This window comes from Coregonus lavaretus (genome assembly GCF_964263955.1).
Source record: "Coregonus lavaretus genome assembly, chromosome: 27".
Taxonomy (NCBI): Eukaryota; Metazoa; Chordata; class Actinopteri; order Salmoniformes; family Salmonidae; genus Coregonus; species Coregonus lavaretus.
Genome location: NC_140014.1, coordinates 38,770,798 through 38,795,100, shown reverse-complemented (window position 1 = coordinate 38,795,100; position 24,303 = coordinate 38,770,798). Strand labels below are relative to the sequence as shown.

At 41.6% G+C, this 24,303-nt stretch overlaps 1 protein-coding gene across 2 annotated transcripts in view; it reads left to right on the top strand.

Moving 5' to 3' along the window:
- Nucleotides 1–1,435: 1,435 nt before the first annotated feature.
- Nucleotides 1,436–24,303, top strand: part of LOC311102521 (FERM domain-containing protein 6-like) — a 54,715-nt gene continuing 31,847 nt past the window's right edge. For both annotated transcript variants that reach the window (XM_084143885.1, XM_084143884.1), the window contains exons 1-3: nucleotides 1,436–1,601; nucleotides 23,720–24,036; nucleotides 24,238–24,303. The exon at nucleotides 24,238–24,303 is cut by the window's right edge and continues 25 nt beyond it. In XM_084143885.1, coding sequence (XP_084000011.1) covers nucleotides 23,935–24,036; nucleotides 24,238–24,303 — 168 coding nt within the window. In that variant the 5' untranslated portion in view covers nucleotides 1,436–1,601; nucleotides 23,720–23,934. The remainder of the gene's footprint in view (nucleotides 1,602–23,719; nucleotides 24,037–24,237) is intronic.

Sequence of the window (24,303 nt, the reverse complement as noted above, 5' to 3'; positions counted from 1 at the left end):
AAGGAGCCATTTGTGATACAACCACTCCTCGTTGACCACGTTGCAACTGCTTAATCCCATAACTACTGACAGGATGGCATCATACAAGAAACGACAAGAAAGCGAATATCTACATCCCAAATGGCACCCTATTCCCTATATAGTGCACTACTTTTGACCAGGGCCCATAGGTGCACTATGTAGGGAATAGGGTGCCATTTGGGATGCATTCGTTCTCTCTCTTAGGTAGTTGTTGCAGCCAGGGCTGTGAGATGATTCATAGAATTACTAACTCTATTCTGTGGAAGCGTTTACATATTCCTTGAGGGTTCCTTTTCATCAAACTCAGTCCCAACCTTGTCCCCAGGCTTTGCACATAGCTTGGGGAGGAAGTCTGCTTGATTGAGACTAAATCTAGTCTTGGACACATACGAATACTGTCACATTTACAGCATACTGTGTAGTTTATGTGCACTAGCAGGATGTCGTTACATTCTTTTCAAACTATGTCCTTGTTTCACCTTAAGAGTCCCCACCATACTTTCCTAAACTCTGTTTGTGTCCCAAATGGCACCCAATATTCCCTATTTGGTGCACTACTTTAAACTAGGGCCCATAGGACTCTAGTCCAAAGTAGTGGACTATATAGGGAACAGGGTTTCATTTAAGAGGCATGCTGTCTCTGTTCCATAGTATTTATTGACCTGCTGTAAGGGAAGAGGCTCTGGACTAGCAGGACAAAGTCTTATGGTCCTCCAGAGCCCAATGTAACAGGAGCTGTAGGGCCACACCACATCACTTCTCCACAATGGGAAAATAAAGACACCTTCTCTCTAAAACCGATCCGCTTCTGCAATGCGTGACCAATAGCCTACTACTATCCCAAGTGGTAGGCCTACTGTGGTAGAAAGTCTACATTCTGAGAACATTCTGTGATTTCCTTGTTGGAAAAAGTAGTCTGTTTTCTTCTCCCTATCCAAAGCCTATGATTTATACATCTAAAACCAAGCAGACGCGTTTACTGTATGAAACTCTAAACCTATAGGGCGTAAATGTCCCTAGGCTGAACCCCGCTTCGTAAGAATGGGTATTCTAGGCGCCGCTACTATTTCCCTCTTCACTGCCACAAGGCTTCCAAAATACTGCTGCACTGCTACAGTCGGGAATGGGACCGGAGGAATGGAATGACAGGCAGCCGTTGGCGATACCAACTAGTTGTCGTTGAGGGGGTATCAGTACGTTCTATTTCGTTTTTTTTTTTACATATCAAAAGAGCAACGGAATATCTGTAGAATAATGTTTGGATTGTTAAAATTAACATACATTTAAGGATATTTTCAAGGAAGAACATTTGGTATTAAAACAAATACTGATGTAAAATCTATACTAACCCCCTGCCATCCGCCCTTCCTCCAATTGCACATGTATTCCTAGGCTACTTGTTACTGATCCAAACGCATATAAATGTGGCGCTCGACACAAGCAAATCTTCCCCGTCTATATTTAAAACTTTAGCCTGCATTTGCTGACGAAAAATTGGATATACTACAGCGTTTGGATACAACTTGATCGAATTAAACAAATTGTTTTAAAGGAGTTAGGATTAGTTTTTCTCATGAAAGGTACGTTTTATTTCAAAGGCTGCATTTTAAATCTCTCCCTTCGTTCTTTGTCATTTCCCTTGCCACTAATTTAACTGATCCACCTCATCTGCGCGCATGGACGAAGTTATTCTGCCCTGCTATTCCAACATTTCTAAACTATTTTAGGCTACATTAATGTTATAAAATGTATGCACTTGTTCCATGGTTACAATATATGTTTTCAAACAGTATTTAAAACTGATTAAAGCTTGGTCAACGGTTGGTTGTTCAAAACAACCCGGACCCTAAGAACTCTTGTGGCTACAATGTAACGATGCTGTCAGAATGTTGCCGCTATCCTTTTATAGGCTATATTATGAACGTGAGACTTGAGACAGAGATGCATTTTGTGGCAACAATGTATCGATCTTTCTCACTATAATGGGTGATGTTTATTCTACATTTTGTGACCACTCATTTGACCCTCTCTTCATCGTTATTTAATGCCTCTGGCTCATCGACGTATTGCTTTTTATATGACCCTCACCTCTGTTTCGTTCCAATGCATTTACATACACCAGCTAGTGCAGTATTTGTTCTCATTACAGTTGGCTATAGTCGTTGTTTCCATAAAAAAGACTGGCACCAAGTTTACTGTAGGATGTTGTTACTCTGCCTGCCTGTGGCATAGTATGGTCGTGTCAAATGTCATCTGGAAGTAGCATGGTGTTTTCTTGTAAATCAACGTAATAACAGCAGCCAGCATGCAAAACTTGCGATTAAATTGCGCATTACGAAATGTCTTCCCTAGAACATCATCACTGTTCCATTTTGGAAGGGGTCACACACTCCTTTATTTTGGACATATTATTTTAGGCTTCCTCTCCTCTGGAATGGAATCTGGTATTCTATTATAACCATGCTATAATACTGCTCTGGAATGAAATGACTCTGCACGGAGAGACATGTAGGCTATTGGAGGGGAGACTGTATAGAAATCGTATAGAAGGTTAGAAATAGATAGATATAGAAGGATACAACTACTATAGAACTAGGAAATGTGGTAGAAGAGGCGTGTGTGTGTTTAGGCCCAGCCTGGTCTCATAACCTAGACCTAACATAGTAAATGTAAATCCGGGAAACTGAAATTAGAAGCCGAATGTGGAGGTCCTGGGCTGGCGTGGTTACACGTGGTCTGCGGTTGTGAGGCCGGTTGGACATACTGCCAAATTCGCTAAAACGACGTTGGAAGCGGCTTATGGTAGAGAAATGGCTCCCGAGTGGCGCAGCGGTCTAAGGCACTGCATCTCAGTGCTTGAGGCGTCACTACATACCCCCTGGTTTGATTCCAGGCTGTATCACAACCGGCCGTGATTGGGAGTCCCATAGGGCAGCGCACAATTGGCCCAGCGTCGTCCGGGTTTGGCCGGTGTAGGCCGTCATTGTAAATAAGAATTTGTTCTTAACTGACTTGCCTAGTTAAATAAAGGTAAAAAAACTAATAAATAAATAAAATGAACATTAAATTATCTGGCAACAGCTCTGGTGGACATTCCTGCAGTCAGCATGCCAATTGCACGCTCCCTCAACTTGAGACATCTGTGGCATTGTGTTTGTTGTGTGACAAAACTGCACATTTTAGAGTGGCCTTTTATTGTCCCCAGCACAAGGTGCACCTGTGTAATGATCATCCTGTTTAATCACCTTCTTGATATGCCACACCTGTCAGGTGGATGGATTATCTTGGCAAAGGAGAAATGCTCACTAACAAGGATGTAAACAAATTTGTGCACAGCGTTTGAGAGAAATACGTTTTTTCGCGTATGGAACATTTCTGGGATCTTTTATTTCAGCTCATGAAACACTTTACATGTTGCGTTTATATTTTGGTTCAGTATGGAATACGAATTGTAATTCGTAACATATCATAAGAAATGGGTGATGGACAGCCACAAATTAATGCATTCCATACTTGACATAACATATACTAAAAGGAATGTCCTCGGATTTACATACAGAAAAATACAAAATGCTCTGAGACCAGGTTGCAGCAGGCCTATGTTTGCTTGTTGGGGACCTTTCTTCCTGTTTGCTTCAGTATTCAGGAATGCCAACAATTTTCTCCCTGTGGCTTTCCTTCCATTTAATTTCTATCATGCCATGGTTCCTTCTCCAGCTGTTGAAAGAAAACGGAAGAAAAACAATTGCCTGTTTTTGTGCTTATTTGTCCAGTTGATTGAGGATACAGAGCAGCCACCCTGCTCCAAACTGATGTTCTCTGGTAAGACTAGAGACACAGTATAGACAGAGACACAGTAGAGACACAGAGATAGAGACAGAGACTAGGGAGAGACAGAGACACAGGAGAGACAGTAGAGACAGAGAAACAGAGATAGACTAGAGAGAGACAGTAGACAGACACAGGAGAGACAGTAGAGACAGATATAGTAAAGACAGTAGAGATAGTAGAGACAGAGATAGTAGAGACAGAGATAGTAGAGACAGAGATAGTAAAGACAGTAGAGACAGAGATAGTAAAGACAGTAGAGACAGATATAGTAGAGACAGAGATGGTAGAGACATATGTAGACAGAGATAGTAGAGACATAATAAAGACAGTAGACAGATATAGTAGAGACAGATATAGTAGAGACATATATAGTAGAGACAGAGATAGTAGAGACAGATATAGTAAAGACAGTAGAGACAGAGATGGTAGACAGATATAGTAAAGACAGTAGAGACAGAGACTAGGGAGAGACAGTAGAGGCAGACACAGTAGAGACAGATATAGTAGAGACAGATATAGTAGAGACAGTAGACACAGTAAAGTAGATGGTGCAGGTGCTATCTCTATCTGGACAGGAAGGATTTATCCACTGCCTGAGCAGGAAACAAAATTAAAAATCACTGTCAGTCAAACTGGTCAAATGTTAAGTAGGTCTTTCCAGGGCCTTCCAACTCTACGCGGGACAGACCTTTTTTCCTCCGAGCAGCTGTTTGTGCTGTTTCTCTTGAGAACCTATTTGTTTCTGCCCATGCCCAAGTCATCCTACCTAGTTTGGTGACGATCTGTGTGAGGGAGCATCCTGCCTTATGTTTTTATTATTCACTCAATAGTATCTTGAGCTCTCCTAAGCCTGGCTCTCTCTAATATCCTCCTGGGGATCTTCAGTTCAGAGTTCCACTTGCTGTTTGGTTTTGTGTATAAAACCTGACTGATTCACTGATTCCTCCCCCCTCCTCCTCCACACCAAAGACGATAGCCTCAGGGCTCCATCTCTATCTCTCTTTCACTGCTGCTGTTGCAGTCCATTCTGCAGTGATAACCAGAAAAACATAGTTCTGGGTGCTGGTACTGTAGCTTGCTAAGCTGCCTGACACAGACTCTTGCATTCGATTCAAAGGGCTTTATTGGCATGGGAAACATATGTTAACATTGCCAAAGCAAGTGAAATAGACAAATAAAAGGGAAATAAACAATCAACAATGAACAGTAAATATTACACTCGAAAAAGTTTTTCAAAATATAGACATTTCAAATGTTATATCATTGGCAATGTTGTAATGATGTACAAATAGTTGAAGTACAAAAGGGAAAATAAATAAACCGATAAATATAGGTTGTATTTACAATGTTGTTTGTGCTCCACTGGTTGCCCTTTTCTTGTGGCAACAGGTCACAAATCATGCTGCTGTGGTGGCACACTGTGGTATTCCACCCAATAGATATGGGAGTTTATCATGATTGGATTTGTTTTGAAATTCTTTGTGGATCTGTGTAATCTGAGGTAAATATGTGTCTCTAATATGGTCATACAGTTGGCAGGAGGTTAGGAAGTGCAGCTCGGTTTCCACCTCATTTTGTAGGCAGTGGGCACGTAGCCCGTCTTCTCTTGAGAGCCAGGTCTGCCGACGGTGGCCTCTCTCGATAGCAATGCCATGCTCACTGAGTCAAAGCTTTCCTTAATTTTGGGTCAGTCACAGTGGTCAGGTATTCTGCTACTGTGTACTCTCTGTTTAGGGCCAAATAGCATTCTAGTTTGCTCTGTTTTTTTGTTGATTCTTTCCAATGTGTCAAGTAATTATCTTTTTAGTTTTCTCATGATTTGGTTGGGTCTAATTGTGTTGCTGTCCTGGGGCCCTGTACCAGAAAACAGAGGGGACTCTTCTACAGGTTAATCTCTCTGTAGGTGAGGGCTTTGTTATGGAAGGTTTGAGAATCACTTATTTTTAGGTGGGGGTAGAATTTAATTGCTATTTTCTGGATTTTGATAATTAGCGTGAATCATTCTAATTCTGCTCTGCATGCATTATTTGGTGTTTTACGTTGTACACAGGGGATGTTTTTGCAGAATTCTGCATGCAGAGTCTCAATTTGGTTGGTGAGTGGACCCCAGACCTCACAACCATAAAGGGCAATGGGTTATATAACTGATTTAAAGTATTTTAAGCCAAATCCTAATTGGGATGTCAAATGTTATGTTCCTTTTGAAGGCGTAGAAGGCCCTTCTTGCCTTGTCTCTCAGATCGTTCACAGCTTTGTAGAAGTTACCTGTGGTGCTGATGTTTAGGCTGAGGTAGGTATAGTTTTTGTGTACTCTAGGGAACAGTGTCTAGGTGGAATTTGTATTTATGGTCCTGGCATCTGGACTTTTTTTGGAACACCATTTTTGTCTTCCTGAGATTAACGGTCAGAGCCTAAGTCGGACAGAATCTGTGCAGAAGATCTAGGTGCTGCTGTAGGCCCTCCTTGGTTGGGGGCAGAAGCACCAGATCATCTGCAAACAGTAGACATTTGACTTCAGAGTCTAGTAGGGTGAGGACGGGTGCTGCAGACTGTTCTAGTGCCCCCCCCCCCCCTCCTATTTGACGTAATTTCCATGTATACATTTTTCAACCATTTTCCATTCTTAAAAATTAGGCTTTGAGTTCTGGGTCAAACAGATGGAAAATGGGTCTTAGAAAACATCTCTCAGAAAAAGTCTTAAAAGATAGTAGAAATACATACACAATAATGTTGAAGTAAAGACCCTTGCCAACTAATATAAACACTAATATTTAGTTTTGGATAAATGTTTCTGCTTTCTGTAAGTTTAAGAAACATTGGCTTGTGCCTTGAAATTCCGTTACCAAAGACCCACATATATTTAAGATATTTTCTAATTTCTCTCCCTCATGAGGGGGGAGGATAATACAAGTTCAAAAAAAGTAACAAGTAAAGGTAGACCTATCAATGAGTTAGTTTTTACTGATATCAATTTTGTTTAGGAATTATTAAGTGATTAAAACTCGAAATTCCGTTACCAAATTGGTAATGGAATTTCAGAAAAATCGGTAATGAAATTTCAGAAAAATCAGTAACTGAATTTCTGCAATTGAATTGGCTACAATGGGAGGTCATAGTAGTCACAAACCACAGTTGGGTTCACAAGTTTGGAGAGTACAGGACAGTAAAGTATAGTACTGTACAATAGAGTACAGTACACAGTAGAGCACACCAGAGTTGAGTACACCATAATGTACTGTACTGAACTCTACTGTGATTTGCTGTACTACTGTACAGTTATAGTGTTCTTAACTATGAAGTTGTTAATGTTCTTTTTAGCTTTATCTTTTGAAAATAGACACCTGAAAAGATTCTGGGGATGAGCATGTGCATCTTCGATATGTACCCATTGTTCCTCTTTTAGTGCATTTAACTATATGTCACAAGGAAAAGCTGTTCCTCTTTAGTGCATTTAACTATATGTCACAAGGAAAAGCTGTTCCTCTTTAGTGCATTTAACTATATGTCACAAGGAAAAGCTGTTCCTCTTTAGTGCATTTAACTATATGTCACAAGGAAAAGCTGTTCCTCTTTAGTGCATTTAACTATATGTCACAAGTAAAAGCTGTTCCTCTTTAGTGCATTTAACTATATGTCACAAGTAAAAGCTGTTCCTCTTTAGTGCATTTTAACTATATGTCACAAGGAAAAGCTGTTCCTCTTTAGTGCATTTAACTATATGTCACAAGGAAAAGCTGTTCCTCTTTAGTGCATTTAACTATATGTCACAAGGAAAAGCTGTTCCTCTTTAGTGCATTTAACTATATGTCACAAGTAAAAGCTGTTCCTCTTTAGTGCATTTAACTATATGTCACAAGGAAAAGCTGTTCCTCTTTAGTGCATTTAACTATATGTCACAAGTAAAAGCTGTTCCTCTTTAGTGCATTTAACTATATGTCACAAGTAAAAGCTGTTCCTCTTTAGTGCATTTAACTATATGTCACAAGGAAAAGCTGTTCCTCTTTAGTGCATTTAACTATATGTCACAAGGAAAAGCTGTTCCTCTTTAGTGCATTTAACTATATGTCACAAGGAAAAGCTGTTCCTCTTTAGTGCATTTAACTATATGTCACAAGGAAAAGCTGTTCCTCTTTAGTGCATTTAACTATATGTCACATGTTGCCCATATAAAGTCTTATGACAGAGTATACTTTAAAAAAAAGAATGTCTTCAGTGGGGTAATTGGTATTACAGAAAATAAATACTGTACTGTACTCTGCTGAGCTCTAGTGTGTTGTACTTTAAGGTCAAAACTTGTGAAACATAGACTTCTATGATTTGGTTCAGATTTGGTCCTATGTGGACCAACCAAATTTGGTCTTGTTTGTGGGCAGAGCTCATTAAAATAATAGCCAGTGTGTAGAATAATACCCAAATATGCAAAGGAGGATATTGCATATTTATACATTTGTGTACCTATTTAGGATACATCATCACCATGATGTATCCTAAAGTGGCGCAGTGTCTCCCGAGTGGCGCAGTGGTCTAAGGCACTGCATCGCAGTGCTAGCTGTGCCACTAGAGATCCTGGTTCGAATCCAGGCTCTGTCGTAGCCGGCCGTGACCGGGAGACCCATGGGGCGGCGCATAATTGGTCCAGGGTAGGGGAGGGAATGGCCGGCAGGGATGTTGGTAGAGCATGGCGTTTGCAACGCCAGGGTTGTGGGTTCGATTCCCGCGGGGGGCCAGTATGAAAAATAAATAAATTTATGCACTCACTAACTCTGGATAAGAGCGTCTGCTAAATGACTAAAATGTAAAAAAATGTAAGAGAATGACCTTCATATCCATAATTATGTATTTAATTATTGTACAGATCAGTAACCCCATGATGAAATTCCGTTACCGGGTGTAAAATCCACTTCCCTTACTGTAGATCAATAACCAAAAGAGATTTTTTCAATGTGTAATGTCATAGCTGACACCCCATTCTTTCTGCAGACATCATTGAATCTTAATTCAGAGCAGATATTAAAGTTTTTGGAAAATGTGGGAACAAAAAACTGAGGGAGATTTTACAGAAATTCTGTTACCAAACTTTACATTTGCACTGTTCTTCCAGTAATGTGTTTTTGTAAAGTAGTCCATTTGTTGTATAGTTTAGCTTTGAAATCAATGGTTTTTGTTTGGCATACAGTTCATTCAGAAAGTATTCAGACCTCTTCCCTTTTCCACATTTTGTTACGTTACAGCCTTATTCTAAAATGTATTAAATTATTTGTTTCCCTCATCAATCTACACACAATACCCCATCATGACAAAGCAAAAACAGTATTCAGACCCTTTGCTATGAGACTCTAAATTGAGCTCAGGTGCATCCTGTTTCGTTTGATCATCCTTGAGATGTTTCTACAACTTGATTGGAGTCCATCTGTGGTAAATTCAATTGATTGGACATGATTTGGAAAGGCACACAACTGTCTATGTAAGGTCCCACAGTTGACAGTGCATGTCAGAGCAAAAACCAAGCCATGAGGTCGAAGGAATTGTCCGTGGAGCTCAGAGACAGGATTGTGTCGAGGTACAGATCTGGGGAAGGGTACCAAAAAATGTGTGCAGCATTGAAGGTCCCCAAGAACACAGTGGCCTCCATCATTCTTAAATGGAAGAAGGTTAGAACCACCAAGACTCTTCCTAGAGCTGGCCGCCCGGCCAAACTGAGCAATAGGGGGAGAAGGGTCTTGGTCAGGGAGGTGACCAAGAACCCGATGGTCACTCTGAATGATTTCCAGAGTTCCTCTGTGGAGATGGAACAACCTTCCAGAAGGACAACCATCTCTGCAGCGCTCCAGCAATCAGGCCTTTATGGTAGCGTGGCCAGACGGAAGCCACTCCTCAGTAAAAGGCACATGACAGCCCACTTGGAATTTGCCAAAAGGCACCTAAAGGAAGCTAACCATGAGAAACAAGATTCTCTGGTCTGATGAAACCAAGATTGAAGTCTGGCCTGAATGCCAAGCGTCACGTTTGGAGGAAACCTGGCACCATCTCTACGGTGAGGCATGGTGGTGGCAGCATCATGCTGTGGGGATGTTTTTCAGCAGCAGGCACTGGGAGACTAGTCAGGATCAAGTGAAAGTTGAAAGGAGCAAAGTACAGAGAGATCCTTGATGAAACCCTGCTCCAGAATGTTCATCAAGTTCACCTTCCAGCAGGACAACGACCCTAAGCACACAGCCAATACAACGCAGGAGTGGCTTTGGGAGAAGTCTCTGAATGTCCTTGAGTGGCCCAGCCAGAGCCCGGACTTGAAACTGATCGAACATCTCTGGAGAGACCTGAAAATAGCTGTGCAGCGACATTCTCCATCCAACCTGACAGAGCTTGAGAGGATCTTCAGAGAAGAATGGGAGAAACTCCCCAAATACAGGTGTGCCAAGCTTGTAGCGTCATACCCAAGAAGACTCGAGGCTGTAATCTCTGCCAAAGGTGCTTCAACAAAGTACTGAGTAAAGGGTCTGAATACTTATGTAAATGTGATATTTCTGTTGTTTAAAAAAAGAAGGAAAAAAAAGGAAAATATTCTAAAAACCTGTATTTGCTTTGTGATTATGCGGTATTGTGTGTACTTCCAAATGCACTGTACATTTGAAGTCCGTTACTGTGGAATTGTCCTGCACTGTATAAGGAATATGGTGCTATTTGGGCCACAGCCCATGAGTATACTTTACCCTTTTATAGTCATCAGTTAACTGTGTTCCTGGAGTATAAAGCGTCTGAGGGAATCATAATATTAGTGTCTGAGGACAATATGGCTCAGCAACAGAAGACTAATGGCACCATGAGAAAGGATGGGGTGACTGTTATCACCACAGAGAAATACTAGCTCTCCTCTTCTGCCGGTCTCCAACTCCTCGAAGGTGGGTTCACACACACACATTACATTTTTAACTCTCATTTTCTTAACTGCATTGTTGGTTAAGGGCTTGTAAGTAAGCAATTAATGGTAAGGTCTACACGTGTTGTATTCAATAACATTTTTATTTGACTCACTCACTCTAACATCCCTCTCATTGTAAAGTTGTAATGCAGAAAGATGCCGTTGGCTAGCTCCCATTTCACCAACAGTAACATGTAACAGTAACACTGGTCAGATTCCTCCTCCTGGTATCCATTAGTGAAATCTACCATCAGGACTAAGGAAGGGAAATGGGTCACTCCATCCTTCCTGCATGTCTCTGTTTCCCTCATTGGATTGTTTTCCCCTACCAGTCATACTTGGCCTCCTTCGGTAGTTGGAGCTTACAGACTACCAGCGGTGCCAGACTACCAGCGGTGCCAGACTACCAGCGGTGCCAGACTACCAGCGGTGCTAGACTACCAGCGGTGCCAGACTACCAGCGGTGCTAGTATAAAGTCAATTAAAGGATGTTGACTGGAGTGATTTAACCTCCCAGCAACCCCTGAAGATAAAATGGGTTTGCATCCAAAATGGCATCCTATTCCCTATGTTTTGTGTGCTACTTTTGACCAGGGCCCAAAGGCAATAGGGTGTAATTTGGGACGCAGCCATAGTGTCTCACATTACGTTCAACTCACTGTGGTTGTAAACATGATCTTCATAACCAGGGAAGTATCCCAGGCTTCTATTGATATGCCTGTTGTGTTCTAAAATATATATCATCCGCTAAGTTGTTTTTAACAGAAGGATTTGCCTAATTTAAAACAAAACGCCAGGATGTGGGTGTATTGTATATGAATAACACCAGTTTGTTTTTCCCCAACCCTTTTATTTACGGCCACATACTCTATTCTGAGGGTATAACGGTTAGGGTGGTTTCTCTTCTCAGAGCAGAGCATGGGACTTCTAGTGCTAGTTTAGCGGGTTACTCATGCATGTCACAGGGCTGAATACAGAGCTCCATGATGAGCCTGGAGCGAGGGAGGGAGGGAAGGAAGGAAGGGAAGGTGAGGGCACGAGAGGAGAAAGAGAGACTGCTGCTGACTCTGTTTAAACATGCCTGGCAGCTCGGGCGGTTTGAGGTGTGTGTGTACTACTGGTGTGTGGTTGGAGTGTGTGTACTACTGGTGTGTGTGTATGGGAGTGTGTGTGTGTGTGTACTACTGGTGTGTGTTTGGAGTGTGTGTACTACTGGTGTGTGTGTTTGGGAGTGTGTGTGTGTGTGTACTACTGGTGTGTGTGTGTGTGTACTACTGGTGTGTGTTTGGAGTGTGTGTACTACTGGTGTGTGTGTTTGGGAGTGTGTGTGTGTGTGTGTACTACTGGTGTGTGTTTGGGAGTGTGTGTGTGTACTACTGATGTGTGTTTGAGGTGTGTGTACTACTGATGTGTGTTTGGGAGTGTGTGTGTTTGGGAGTGTGTGTGTGTACTACTGATGTGTGTTTGGGAGTGTGTGTGTGTACTACTGATGTGTGTGTGTGTGTGTGTGTGTGTGTGTGTACTACTGGTGTGTGTTTGGAGTGTGTGTACTACTGGTGTGTGTTTGGGAGTGTGTGTGTGTGTACTACTGATGTGTGTTTGAGGTGTGTGTACTACTGGTGTGTGTTTGGAGTGTGTGTACTACTGGTGTGTGTGTTTGGGAGTGTGTGTGTGTGTGTGTACTACTGGTGTGTGTTTGGAGTGTGTGTACTACTGGTGTGTGTGTTTGGGAGTGTGTGTGTGTGTGTGTGTACTACTGGTGTGTGTTTGGGAGTGTGTGTGTGTACTACTGATGTGTGTTTGAGGTGTGTGTACTACTGGTGTGTGTTTGAGGTACGTAGGGCTGGGTGATATGGCCTAAACCTATGGGCGATTCTCAATATAAACAGTATCTCAATAAATAAAACATCTCGAAATAAACTTTGTTGTACAATTAAAGGTCAAATACACTAAATTTCAAACAGTCAGTAATAATCTAATTAGTTCAGGGCTTGTGAAATTATACCTAGGCTAAATATAAGCCTTCCACAACCATAAGTTTAAAATAGTTTTACCTGCTTTTTTGCAATAATCACTGATCTGGCTTAGAAATATGTCTATGAAAATGCAATTTTTGATACAAATATAACCAGAACCATGCATGCATAATGCCCATTCACTAATAATGACTAACTTATTGTAGCAGGCATTATAGAAAATGAACACAGGTCTCATAAACAATCTCTCAAGCACAAGCCAACGTGCTATTGAGCAGCCAGCAATTTTTTAAATTTCAAGTTTAGCCAACTTGGATCTATTTGCTAGCTAACAAGGTAGAACAGTTGAATTGTACTGAACCCACCCTTCTGTCCATCTCCAACTGTTTGATGTTGAAATCAAGTGGCCTACCTTATTTCTCAGAATGAGAATGAGTTGCCAGCTCCTTATATAATTGTGTTTTATGCTTATTGCACATTTTATAAAACATAGACTAGACAGCTAGTATAACAGTCTTTGGCTAAAATCCTGCTAGCGGTACGTGGTGCCGCACACGACAGACTGAGCATTAATGTTCTAGATTCAATGTTCATTGATACTTCTGTTTTAGTAGTGTCTGACATAAAAAGAGTAGTTGACATAAAAAGGGTAGTGTTAGAAAGTTGAACTACTCCGCTATTACAGTTAAATAATGTCTCATTGTGTTTTGGTGTCCATGTGACCGATTCTGTTTGGCTAAACCTCAAATGCAATAGCGAGTTAAAACCTCTTGTCAGAGGAAGAACTGTTGGAGCTAGGAACATAAGCATTTCGCTACACCCGCTAACATCTGCAAAATATGTGTACGCTAACATGATTTGAAAAGTGATTTTTGTTGTTGTTGTGAGTGGCAGGGGGAGGGGCTTGGTGTGTGGGGGAGGGGCTTGGTGTGTGGGGGAGGGGCTTGGTGTGTGGGGGAGGGGCCTGGTGTGTGTGTGTGTGTGTGTGTGTGTGTATGTGTGTAAATGGGAAGGTGCACAGAAGGAGCGAATGAGACGACACCAAAAAGACAACATGAGAACAAACGGACAAACGCTCATAAAAATGGAAAAACACAAAAACGAGATTCTTGCGAAACAGGCATTTGGAATATCGCGCTAAAACATCAAATTTAATCAATTAAGTTCCTGTTCCTGATCCTCTCACTGCTTACTGGAAACCAGATGTGAAATGATTCCTAACCTTTTCAAAAAACATATTATTCCTAACCTTTTTAAAAGTTATTATTAACACTGTTAACTGTTGGGCTACTCCAGCTCAGCAAGAATCCGAATAGTAACATTCTCTCTTGACTTTAACTTTAAGATCCTACTCTAAAGTACTTTTTGATCTAAAAGCAAACCTTGTCCTTGGAAGGTAGTGAAAGGTAACAAAATGGTAAAATAAATAAATATATATTTAGAATCTAGATTGATGATTCACACCTTCCCTGTTGAGAAGCACAGTTGAATAATGTTTTTGTCAATACACTATAAGGATGACTATTAAATTATCACAACTAATCAACAGTGTGATTGCAGTCTATAAGTATTTGATGAATGCATAGACAAGTTGAGTCAAAACTATGACAGGAAATTACTATTAATTTAGTCAACCATAATAACTGTTAGTCACCTTTCATGACTTCAAACACACCTAGATGATGTTACACTATTTACTTCTCACATGCCACCCTATCCCCTTATATAGTGCACTACTGTTGACCAGCAGCCATAGGGATCTGGTCCAAAGTAGTGCACTATATAGGGAATAGGGTGCCATTTGGGACACAGAGCAGGTGTTCAGACTGCTACAGACATTTTGAGTATTGAGTCTCTTGATTCCTTGACTGATATCATTGGCTTAAACCTGTCAAACTGGCTATGTATTTTAATAACACCACCTCCCATGATCAAGTATATCAAGGATCGTGACACCAACATCATCTGGATAGTCATGGGGAAGACTTGTTGGAATCCTGATGTTGACACTTGAAACTATTTTCCTATAGGCTAAGGCTATGGAGGATTAGTCCCCCCACCCCACAGTGTCTGGCATAATATCAACCAATATGTTAACTGTTCATTACATATTCATAAACTATTCATACACTAATAAATGAGTTTATCATTTTAAGGACTATACCTTCATTTAAAGTGTCAGTAGTTGTCCACCAACTGCTTATACATTTAGTATAACATCATACTGCTGCTATGGTAACAGATGTGGTCATTTATATAGTTCATGAGGTAGTCACCTGGAATGCATTTCAATTAACAGGTGTGCCTTGTTAAAAGTTAATTTGTGGAATTTCTTTCCTCCTTAATGCGTTTGAGCCAATCCAGTTGTGTTGTGTTGTGTTGTGTTAACTTTTAACAAGTCACTCCTGTTAATTGAAATGCATTCCAGGTGACTACTTCATGAAGCTGGTTGAGAGAATGCCAGGAGTGCGCAAAGCTGTCATCAAGGCAAAGGGTGGCTACTTTGAAGAATCTCAACTATAAAATATATTTTGATTTGTTTAACACTTTTTTGGTTACTACATGATTCCATATGTGTTATTTCATAGTTTTGATATCTTCACTATTATTCTACAATGTAGAAAATAGTACAAATAAAGAAAAACCCTTGAATGAGTAGGTGTGTCCAAACTTTTGACTGGTAGTGTAGATTTGACCTTTGTTGTTAATGAGCATGACATTTGATCCAATAAGACTCTCAGCTAAATGTTTACACTTTCAATCTTCTCAGATCAGTAGTGTGGAGACAAGCCTGCTTTGTCTAAGCATCACTGCAGTATGCTGTATAGGGACTGACCTAAACCACAGAGCTTTGCTTTAAGTTTAACCAAAGCCACGTACAGTGAGTAAGTGTATGAATCTTTAGTCATGTACAGTGAGGGAAAAAAGTATTTGATCCCCTGCTGATTTTGTACGTTTGCCCACTGACAAAGAAATGATCAGTCTATGATTTTAATGGTAGGTTTATTTGAACAGTGAGAGACAGAATAACAACAACAAAATCCAGAAAAACGCATGTCAAAAATGTTATAAATTGATTTGCATTTTAATGAGGGAAATAAGTATTTGACCCCCTCTCAATCAGAAAGATTTCTGGCTCCCAGGTGTCTTTTATACAGGTAATGAGCTGAGATTAGGAGCACACTCTTAAAGGGAGTGCTCCTAATCTCAGCTTGTTACCTGTATAAAAGACACCTGTCCAAAGAAGCAATCAATCAATCAGATTCCAAACTCTCCACCATGGCCAAGACCAAAGAGCTCTCCAAGGATGTCAGGGACAAGATTGTAGACCTACACAAGGCTGGAATGGGCTACAAGACCATCGCCAAGCAGCTTGATGAGAAGGTGACAACAGTTGGTGCGATTATTCGCAAATGGAAGAAACACAAAATAACTGTCAATCTCCCTCGGCCTGGGGCTCCATGCAAGAAATCACCTCGTGGAGTTGCAATGATCATGAGAACGGTGAGGAATCAGCCCAGAACTACACAGGAGGATCTTGTCAATGATCTCAAGGCAGCTGGGACCATAGTCACCCAGAAATCAATTGGTAACACACTACGCCGTGAAGGACTGAAATCCTGCAGCGCCCGCAAGGTCCCCCTGCTCAAGAAAGCACATATACAGGGCCGTCTGAAATTTGCCAATGAACATCTGAATGATTCAGAGGAGAACTGGATGAAAGTGTTGTGGTCAGATGAGACCAAAATCAAGCTCTTTGGCATCAACTCAACTCGCCGTGTTTGGAGGAGGAGGAATGCTGCCTATGACCCCAAGAACACCATCCCCAACGTCAAACATGGAGGTGGAAACATTATGCTTTGGGGGTGTTTTTCTGCTAAGGGGACAGGACAACTTCACCGCATCAAAGGGACGATGGACGGGGCCATGTACCATCAAATCTTGGGTGAGAACCTCCTTCCCTCAGCCAGGGCATTGAAAATGGGTCGTGGATGGGTATTCCAGCATGACAATGACCCAAAACACACGGCCAAGGCAACAAAGGAGTGGCTCAAGAAGAAGCACATTAAGGTCCTGGAGTGGCCTAGCCAGTCTCCAGACCTTAATCCCATAGAAAATCTGTGGAGGGAGCTGAAGGTTCGAGTTGCCAAACGTCAGCCTCGAAACCTTAATGACTTGGAGAAGATCTGTAAAGAGGAGTGGAACAAAATCCCTCCTGAGATGTGTGCTAACCTGGTGGCCAACTACAAGAAACGTCTGACCTCTGTGATTGCCAACAAGGGTTTTGCCACCAAGTATTAAGTCATGTTTTGCAGAGGGGTCAAATACTTATTTCCCTCATTAAAATGCAAATCAATTCATAACATTTTTGACATGCGTTTTTCTGGATTTTTTTGTTGTTATTCTGTCTCTCACTGTTCAAATAAACCTACCATTACAATTATAGACTGATCATGTCTTTGTCAGTGGGCAAACGTACAAAATCAGCAGGGGATCAAATACTTTTTTCCCTCACTGTATGTGATCCCTGCGGGAATTGAACCCACAACCTTGGGTGTTGTTAGTGCTCTTATCAACTGAGCTACACATGACCATTCACATGTCATGAACACAGCGCCCTGATGCCCTGTAGTGGAGAGAGTTGATACCATTCACAACGTTTTACTTCAGTTGGACCGTACTGCTGTTAATCTAGTTGTCGCCGCTCAGGCTGCGTCCCAAACGGCACCTTTAAAATAGGCTGTTATTTCCCAGTCAGACAAACAAACATGTCTGGTGGCTAATCTTATGGAGTGGGATGTGGGATGGCATTCTACGCTGATATTGACCTGAATGTTTTTTTTTATACCGGTAGGCCAGCACTTACAGCACGGAATAAAGCGGTAACTGGTAACCATGGTAATAGTACAGTTGCTTACAACGTTTTATAGTGAAACACGATGACAACAAAGCTTGGCAAAGGCAGACACCCCTTACCGCCACTCGGATGCCTGCCCCTGGTAGTATGAGTGGATTGTTAGGTGCTGGTGACGAGGAGTGATATTTGATCGCCAAGGAAACACTCTGTCATAACCTCCTTTTCATATCAACAATTATTTGTCTGAGGCTTTATCCTGACGGTCTGAGGTGTAGAAGACCAGTATCAGTAAGAGGAGAGGAGATGACCATGTGAAGTTTGATCTCATGACTATTCCTCATGGCTGGCATAGGGAAAGAGTGGTATAGTGGACTGTTCCCTTTACTACAAAGCATTGCATCACATTGGATCATATGATGTGATACAATCTGCCCAGTGCCCTGCCCACATTTATGATCAGTAGACATGAAGATGATGTTTAATCTAGTGGTGACGTTCTCTGATCTCATTCATTTTGAAGCTATCTGGTTGATTGTAACTGAATGTAGAGATATCATTATAAGCTATATTAACCTTCCGCTTTCTCGCTCCGTCATTTATTTATTCACTACATTGATCATAACACAATGAAGATATCATTACAAACTCAAACTAGACCTATGTTCAACTTCAGGGTTTTCTTTTTTTAATTCACTTTCTCTACCGTTTATTTCTCTCGTGTCTTTGAACCCTGTCTCTCTCCCTGTTCAAGTGGAGCTCTGCCAGCCAGACCTACTGCAGACTGTAAGCTACTCAGCTGATAAACCAGAGTTGGCCAGAGGACAGCAGTAAATAAAGTCATAATTTCCTCTTCTGCCGCTCTGTTTTATCTGAGGCAGATACTAGGAAGAAGTAGGAAGTGGTTTTGGGCGTCCAGAGAGGAGATTTCTAGCCTGAGTGTCAGTCTTTTTGTGCCAAAACATGTTTTGCCTGACGATGACAACAGATTTGTCAAGAGCACAAACAGATCTGGGACTATACATTGAGAAACAGCTGATATACAGTATATGATTGAGGGCAACATTTCCCTACCAACTGCAAAAACAAAGTGAGACCAGGGGAGGGCCACACTGACCTGTACCAAGGTCCAGCTGTATGACTATTTATAACACCTCTTGCTCTTCCAACTGGAGAGGGAATCCAAAAATATGTTGGTATTAGCCAGGTCACCTCAGTCTCTGTCTGCACTCCTGTATCCTGTTTCTGTCTGCACTCCTTTATCCTGTCTCCTGAACTAGCATCTTCTTCACTCTTCTTTATATTCCACTTTGTCCTCTTCATCGTGTAACGTTTACGATTACAACAAGCCTTGTAGATATCGTATTGCTGCCTGTCAATCCTTCCGGTCTCCATTTCCATAATTATGAGTGTGAAACCACTGTGTTTTTCTTTATCAACATACAGTATAGGACCAGTGAGGAGGGATAGTACAGGGGTTCCTAAACCTTTTCACTCTGGGCCCCCCTTCCAGCATTGGGGAACATCCCGCACCCCGCATCTATTTCTATGGGCACAAGCACTGTTCATGACACAAACTGTTCACACCCCTATTGTTGGTGGAGAGAATTTTGCAGGTTTAAAGCTTATTTCCTGCAATTCTACACATTTTGTCATGGGGTGCAAAGAAAAGTTTGCCATTTTTAAAGCAGATTTTCTTGCAATTCTATAAATTTTGCCATGTCTAATATGTATTAATGTGATATTTGAGCGCCCAGCAGTTTGGGAACCACTGGGACAGTAGAAACATCATGTGCATCCATCATCACCCACATTCTGTTATTTTCTTTCCCACTAGCAACACTCTTAGAAAAGAAGGTTCTTCAATTGTCCTCATAGTTATTTTCATAAGGTTCTCCTATTTTTGGTGGAACCCTTTCGATAATACAAGGTTTTACGTGGAACCATTTCACCACTAAAAGGTTCTAAATAGATGAAATGTTTTCTAAGAGTGTAGCTAGCTCCCCCACCGTTCTGTACATGTGTCTCTAGATCCCTAACATTCCTGTTGAATCCAAATATTCCATTCCCTAACCCGTGGAGCTGTCAGGAATTTTTACATGTAGCCTTTGTATGCAGGAGTCGGGGGGGATATGGAGACGTGGTGGGTGTGTGTCAAAGGCCTCCATTGTTGGAATGAGAAGCAGATGTTAGTGTGGAATTCTCCTGACTGCAGCAGTTTTTCACGGCTGTGCTTTGAGCGCTGCCTCTTTCTCTCTCTCTGGCTCTCTCTCTCCATGTCTCTTTCTCTCTCCCTCACTCTTATCTCTTTGTCTCCCTCTCCCTGTCTCTCTCTCTCTCTCTCCATCCTCTCTTCATCTCTCCATGTATTTGATCTAAAACTGTTCTTTCGTTCCTCCAGTCTGGCTGTCAGTTTCGGTCTTCCTTCTCTCTCTGTAATATTTTAATTTATTTCCCAGCCACCCCTCCCTGCCCACTGGTTCTAGTCTCTCTCTGTGTTCCAGGGGAGTTCTGGCCCAACCTCTGTCTATAGTTCTGGAAGTGTTCATATAGGAGCACCCCACCCCTGTGATGTCAAACAAGGCGTTGGGAGGGAGAGACGGAGACATTCAGACATTTAAAAATGATCTCTCTTTCTGTCTCTCTGTCTCAGTGGTGTAAAGTACTTAAGTAAAAATACTTTAAAGTACTACTTAAGTCGTTTCTTTGGGTATCTGTACTTTACTTTACTATTGATATTTTTGACAACTTATACTTTTACTCCACTACATTCCTAAAGAAAATAAAGTACTTTTTACTCCCATACATTTTCCCTGACACCCAAAAGGACTCGTTACGCTTCGAATGCTTAGCAGGACAGAATTATGGTCCAATTCACACACCTATCAATATAACTCGTTGTCATCCCTACTGCCTCTGATATGGCGGACTCACTAAACACAACTGCTGTGTTTGTAAATTATGTCTGAGTGTTGGAGTGTGCCCCTGTTTGTCCGTAAATTTAAAAAAACTAGAAGATTGTGCCGTTTGGTTTGCTTAATATAACATTTACATTTTACATTTTAGTCATTTAGCAGACGCTCTTATCCAGAGCGACTTACAGGAGCAATTAGGGTTAAGTGCCTTGCTTAAGGACACATCGACAGATTTTTCACCTAGTCGGCTCGGGGATTAGAACCAGCGACCTTTCGGTTACTGGCACAACGCTCTTACCCACTAAGCTACCTGCATATAAGGAATTTGATGTATAGCATTTACTTTTACTCAAGTATGACAATTGATTACCTTTTCCACCACTGTACTTAAGTATATTTAAAACCAGATACTTTTACTCAAGTAGTATTTTACTGGGTGACTTTCACTTTTACTTGAGTCATTTTCTATTAAGGTCTCTTTACATTTACTCAAGTAGGACATTTTTAAGTACTCTTTCCACCACTGCTCTGTTGTATTTCGGGGTTCTTCTGTGTCGTGGGTCTACCTGCCTCTGAGGCTAGCTTGCCACGTTGACAGAATTTCTCCGTCCCGGCCGCTATCCTGGGCTGAAGGCAGGAAGTGGGTCTGTCTCTGTCTGGCTGCTGTGGACACTGCGCTGGTGTTTCATCACTATTAGTGATGGGAAGTTCAGCTCTTTTTACTGACTCTGATCTTTTTTAGAGGCGTTCAGTCAAAATAACAAATCTTTTGACTAATTTCGTTCATTTTGAATCATTACTGCTCAGAGCATGCAAGAACACTTAGTGGCGAACGATGAACTGAAAACTCGAAAGAATCATGATTCTAAAAGCCTCTTGTTCACATCGTTAACCATAAGGGGCTTATTGGAGCTGTCATTTGTTTGAATGAGACTTGTAAACGTGTCTTTTTAAACAATGTACATTTGTTGATTGCTAGGCATACAAATACGATTATTTCTTGATACATTTGTAACAAGGTCTAGTTGTGGTCGCTACCGAACTAGATTGTGAACGACTCTTGGCGGAATGGATTACTTGACTGGCGTGAGGGTGATAAACACAATATTGTTCAAACTGCAGCCCCCCCAAACGATTCATTCTCGAGTTTGTTGAGCAGAGGTTGTGTAATTCTTGGTTCTACTAAGCTGTGTCCATCATAACATTCAATGATCAATTAATTCCTACCTGAAAGTGTAACAGGATATGATTTTAATAGAGGACACAACAGAGACCACAGCATTAGACTAACCGCTTTACTTAACAAAATAATACAACCTACAGGATGCTGTTAATAAGTAATGGAATGCTTACCTCACCAAGACATCTTATGACCATAAGGCATAATACGATAATTTATATTATACATACATTTCTATACACAGTTGGGGTCTCGCACATAAAGACAAATATTTTATTACATAAGTAGTTGATTTAAGTTATGTCATATACTAGAGAGACTAGGAAAAGAAGAGGTCAGACATGATGGATAATGGTTGTTGTTAACCTGCTCTCTGTGTGTGTGTGTGTGTGGTGTGTTTAGTTGTAGAGAAGTAGAGCGAGAGTGAGTGATCCAATTATGTCCATCTTTCCCCTAATTAACCTTCATGGCATCACACACACACACACACACACCTTTTGCTCTGCACTGTAGTGTGGCATTGGCTGTTCTATGTTATCTGGAGCAGCACTTCTACATGCACTCTGCTGCTGTTGTGTTTTAGACAGGAAGGTAGGGATGATTCTACATCCGTCATACACACACCTCCTCCTAGCTCCTGGACATGGCCCATCAAAAGCTCTTTGCTGAGTGGGCTCAGCCTGCCTGACATGATACACTGCTGCCAGCTGTCAGGGTGGGTTTGTGTGCATCAGAACAATTTTGAATAGGGATGAAACAGTTGTGTTATCGCTGCGTCATTGCACTAAGTAGGGGAATCAGTTAGTTACACGCATTGACTTTTATTTATATATATACACTAGATGACTGATAGGGGGCGCTGTGTTGAAGCCACCGCGCCTCCATCTTGGCACTCCCCCACCATTGTACAAAATATTTTGGAAGCTATAGAAATGCATGTATTCTATTACAGACACCTTAATGCATACTTTTAAATTATATTATGTAAGCTAAACATAAAAATAAAATAAAATAAATCCTTAAAGTATCTGTTTTTTAATTTTTTGCTAATGTTACTATCCACACTACAACAACATTTTTAAATACATGTAGTTTTGTCCTTGAAACATTATTTAATTGAAATACTGTAGAATTCCATTCATTCCTATGGAGGACTGCTGCTACTGTGGAGTGCCAAAATGGCCGACCGTTGGCTTCAAAGCCTCTCAATTGCCAATGCATAGCATCAGCAATCCAGGGTTTATATACATCACTGGTTGCACGGCACGCCCATCTCCCTCCCTCCCAGTCACACCATCGCCATCATCATCAACTACTTTCCTCCAGTTCCCCTCCAGACAGAGACAGACAGACAGGACTCAGTCAGGGGTTACGTTTCAAAAGGCACCCTATTCCCTAAATAGTGTACTACTTTCTACTACTTCTCTCTCAAAAGTAGTGCAATATATAGGGAATAGGGTGCCATTTGAGACTAAGTCAGGGACTATGGCAACATGATATTCTCGATGTTATATCACATATGACGAAGTCTGTTTTCAGGTGCCTACTGAACCATACTGTACGCTCTTCTCAGATATACTCGTCACAGTCAAGCTGTGGAAAAGCTCTGTCCATTTTGCAGTTTGATGTTTTTGTTATTGTTATAAACTTTAAGGTCAATTGTTGTTTTTCCAAACTTGTTGGGGGGGAGACGTATGCCCTTTTATATTCCCTGATATTTGTATAATATGTTATTTTATCTGTTGTTTATTATGTGTTGTGTATTAACTCATTGGTTTTGGAACCTCTCCTCGGGAACCCCTAGACGTTTCACAATGTTGTTGTAGCCCTGAACTAGCTCCCCTAACTCACCTAATCAAGGGCTTGGTAGTTGGTTGAATCTGGTGTGCTAGCTATGGAATAGTTCAAATACATGGAACGGCTGGGGGTCCCAGAGGACAGTTTTGAAAACCTCTTAACAAACTCTACATCACCATGCAGCAGTGCTAACGTGATGTCCCCTCCTCTGTCTGTCCTCTACAGTGTGTGGGCCTGCCCTGTGTCCTGGTGCCTCCCATGTGCTGGCCTGCTGAGGCTGAGCCTGGTGTCTCCTCGCTGGGCTTCGGCTGTAGCTGAACCAGGGCTTCTGCTGGTACTACTGGTGCTGGTGGTGGTGGGTGTCCCACCCCAGGGGCCTGGAGGAGCCCAGTCCGTCCGGGCCGTGGGGCCTCTCCGGACCACCTCCCAGACACACGAAGATGAACAAGCTGACCAGCTTCCACAACAACAAAGCTATGCAGGACCGCCGCTGTATCTGTGTCTTTCTCCCCAACGACGACACACTCAACGTCATCGTCAATGTGAGTACTGTGGTATAGTGTATTATCCAAAAGCCAGGGTCAGGAATGGCAGTAATTGCTTTAAAACTAGCAATACCATTCATCGTTGTTTCACAGTGTGTCTAAATACAGTATAAATGACTGTGTCCGATCTCCTCCTGTACGTCCTGACCCCTAACCCCTGACCCCTAACCTCTTGCTGTGTGTTTGATCTCTGCTCAGGTGAAGACTTTGTGCCAGGAGCTGCTGGTCCAGGTGTGTGACCTGCTCCGACTGAAGGACTGTCAC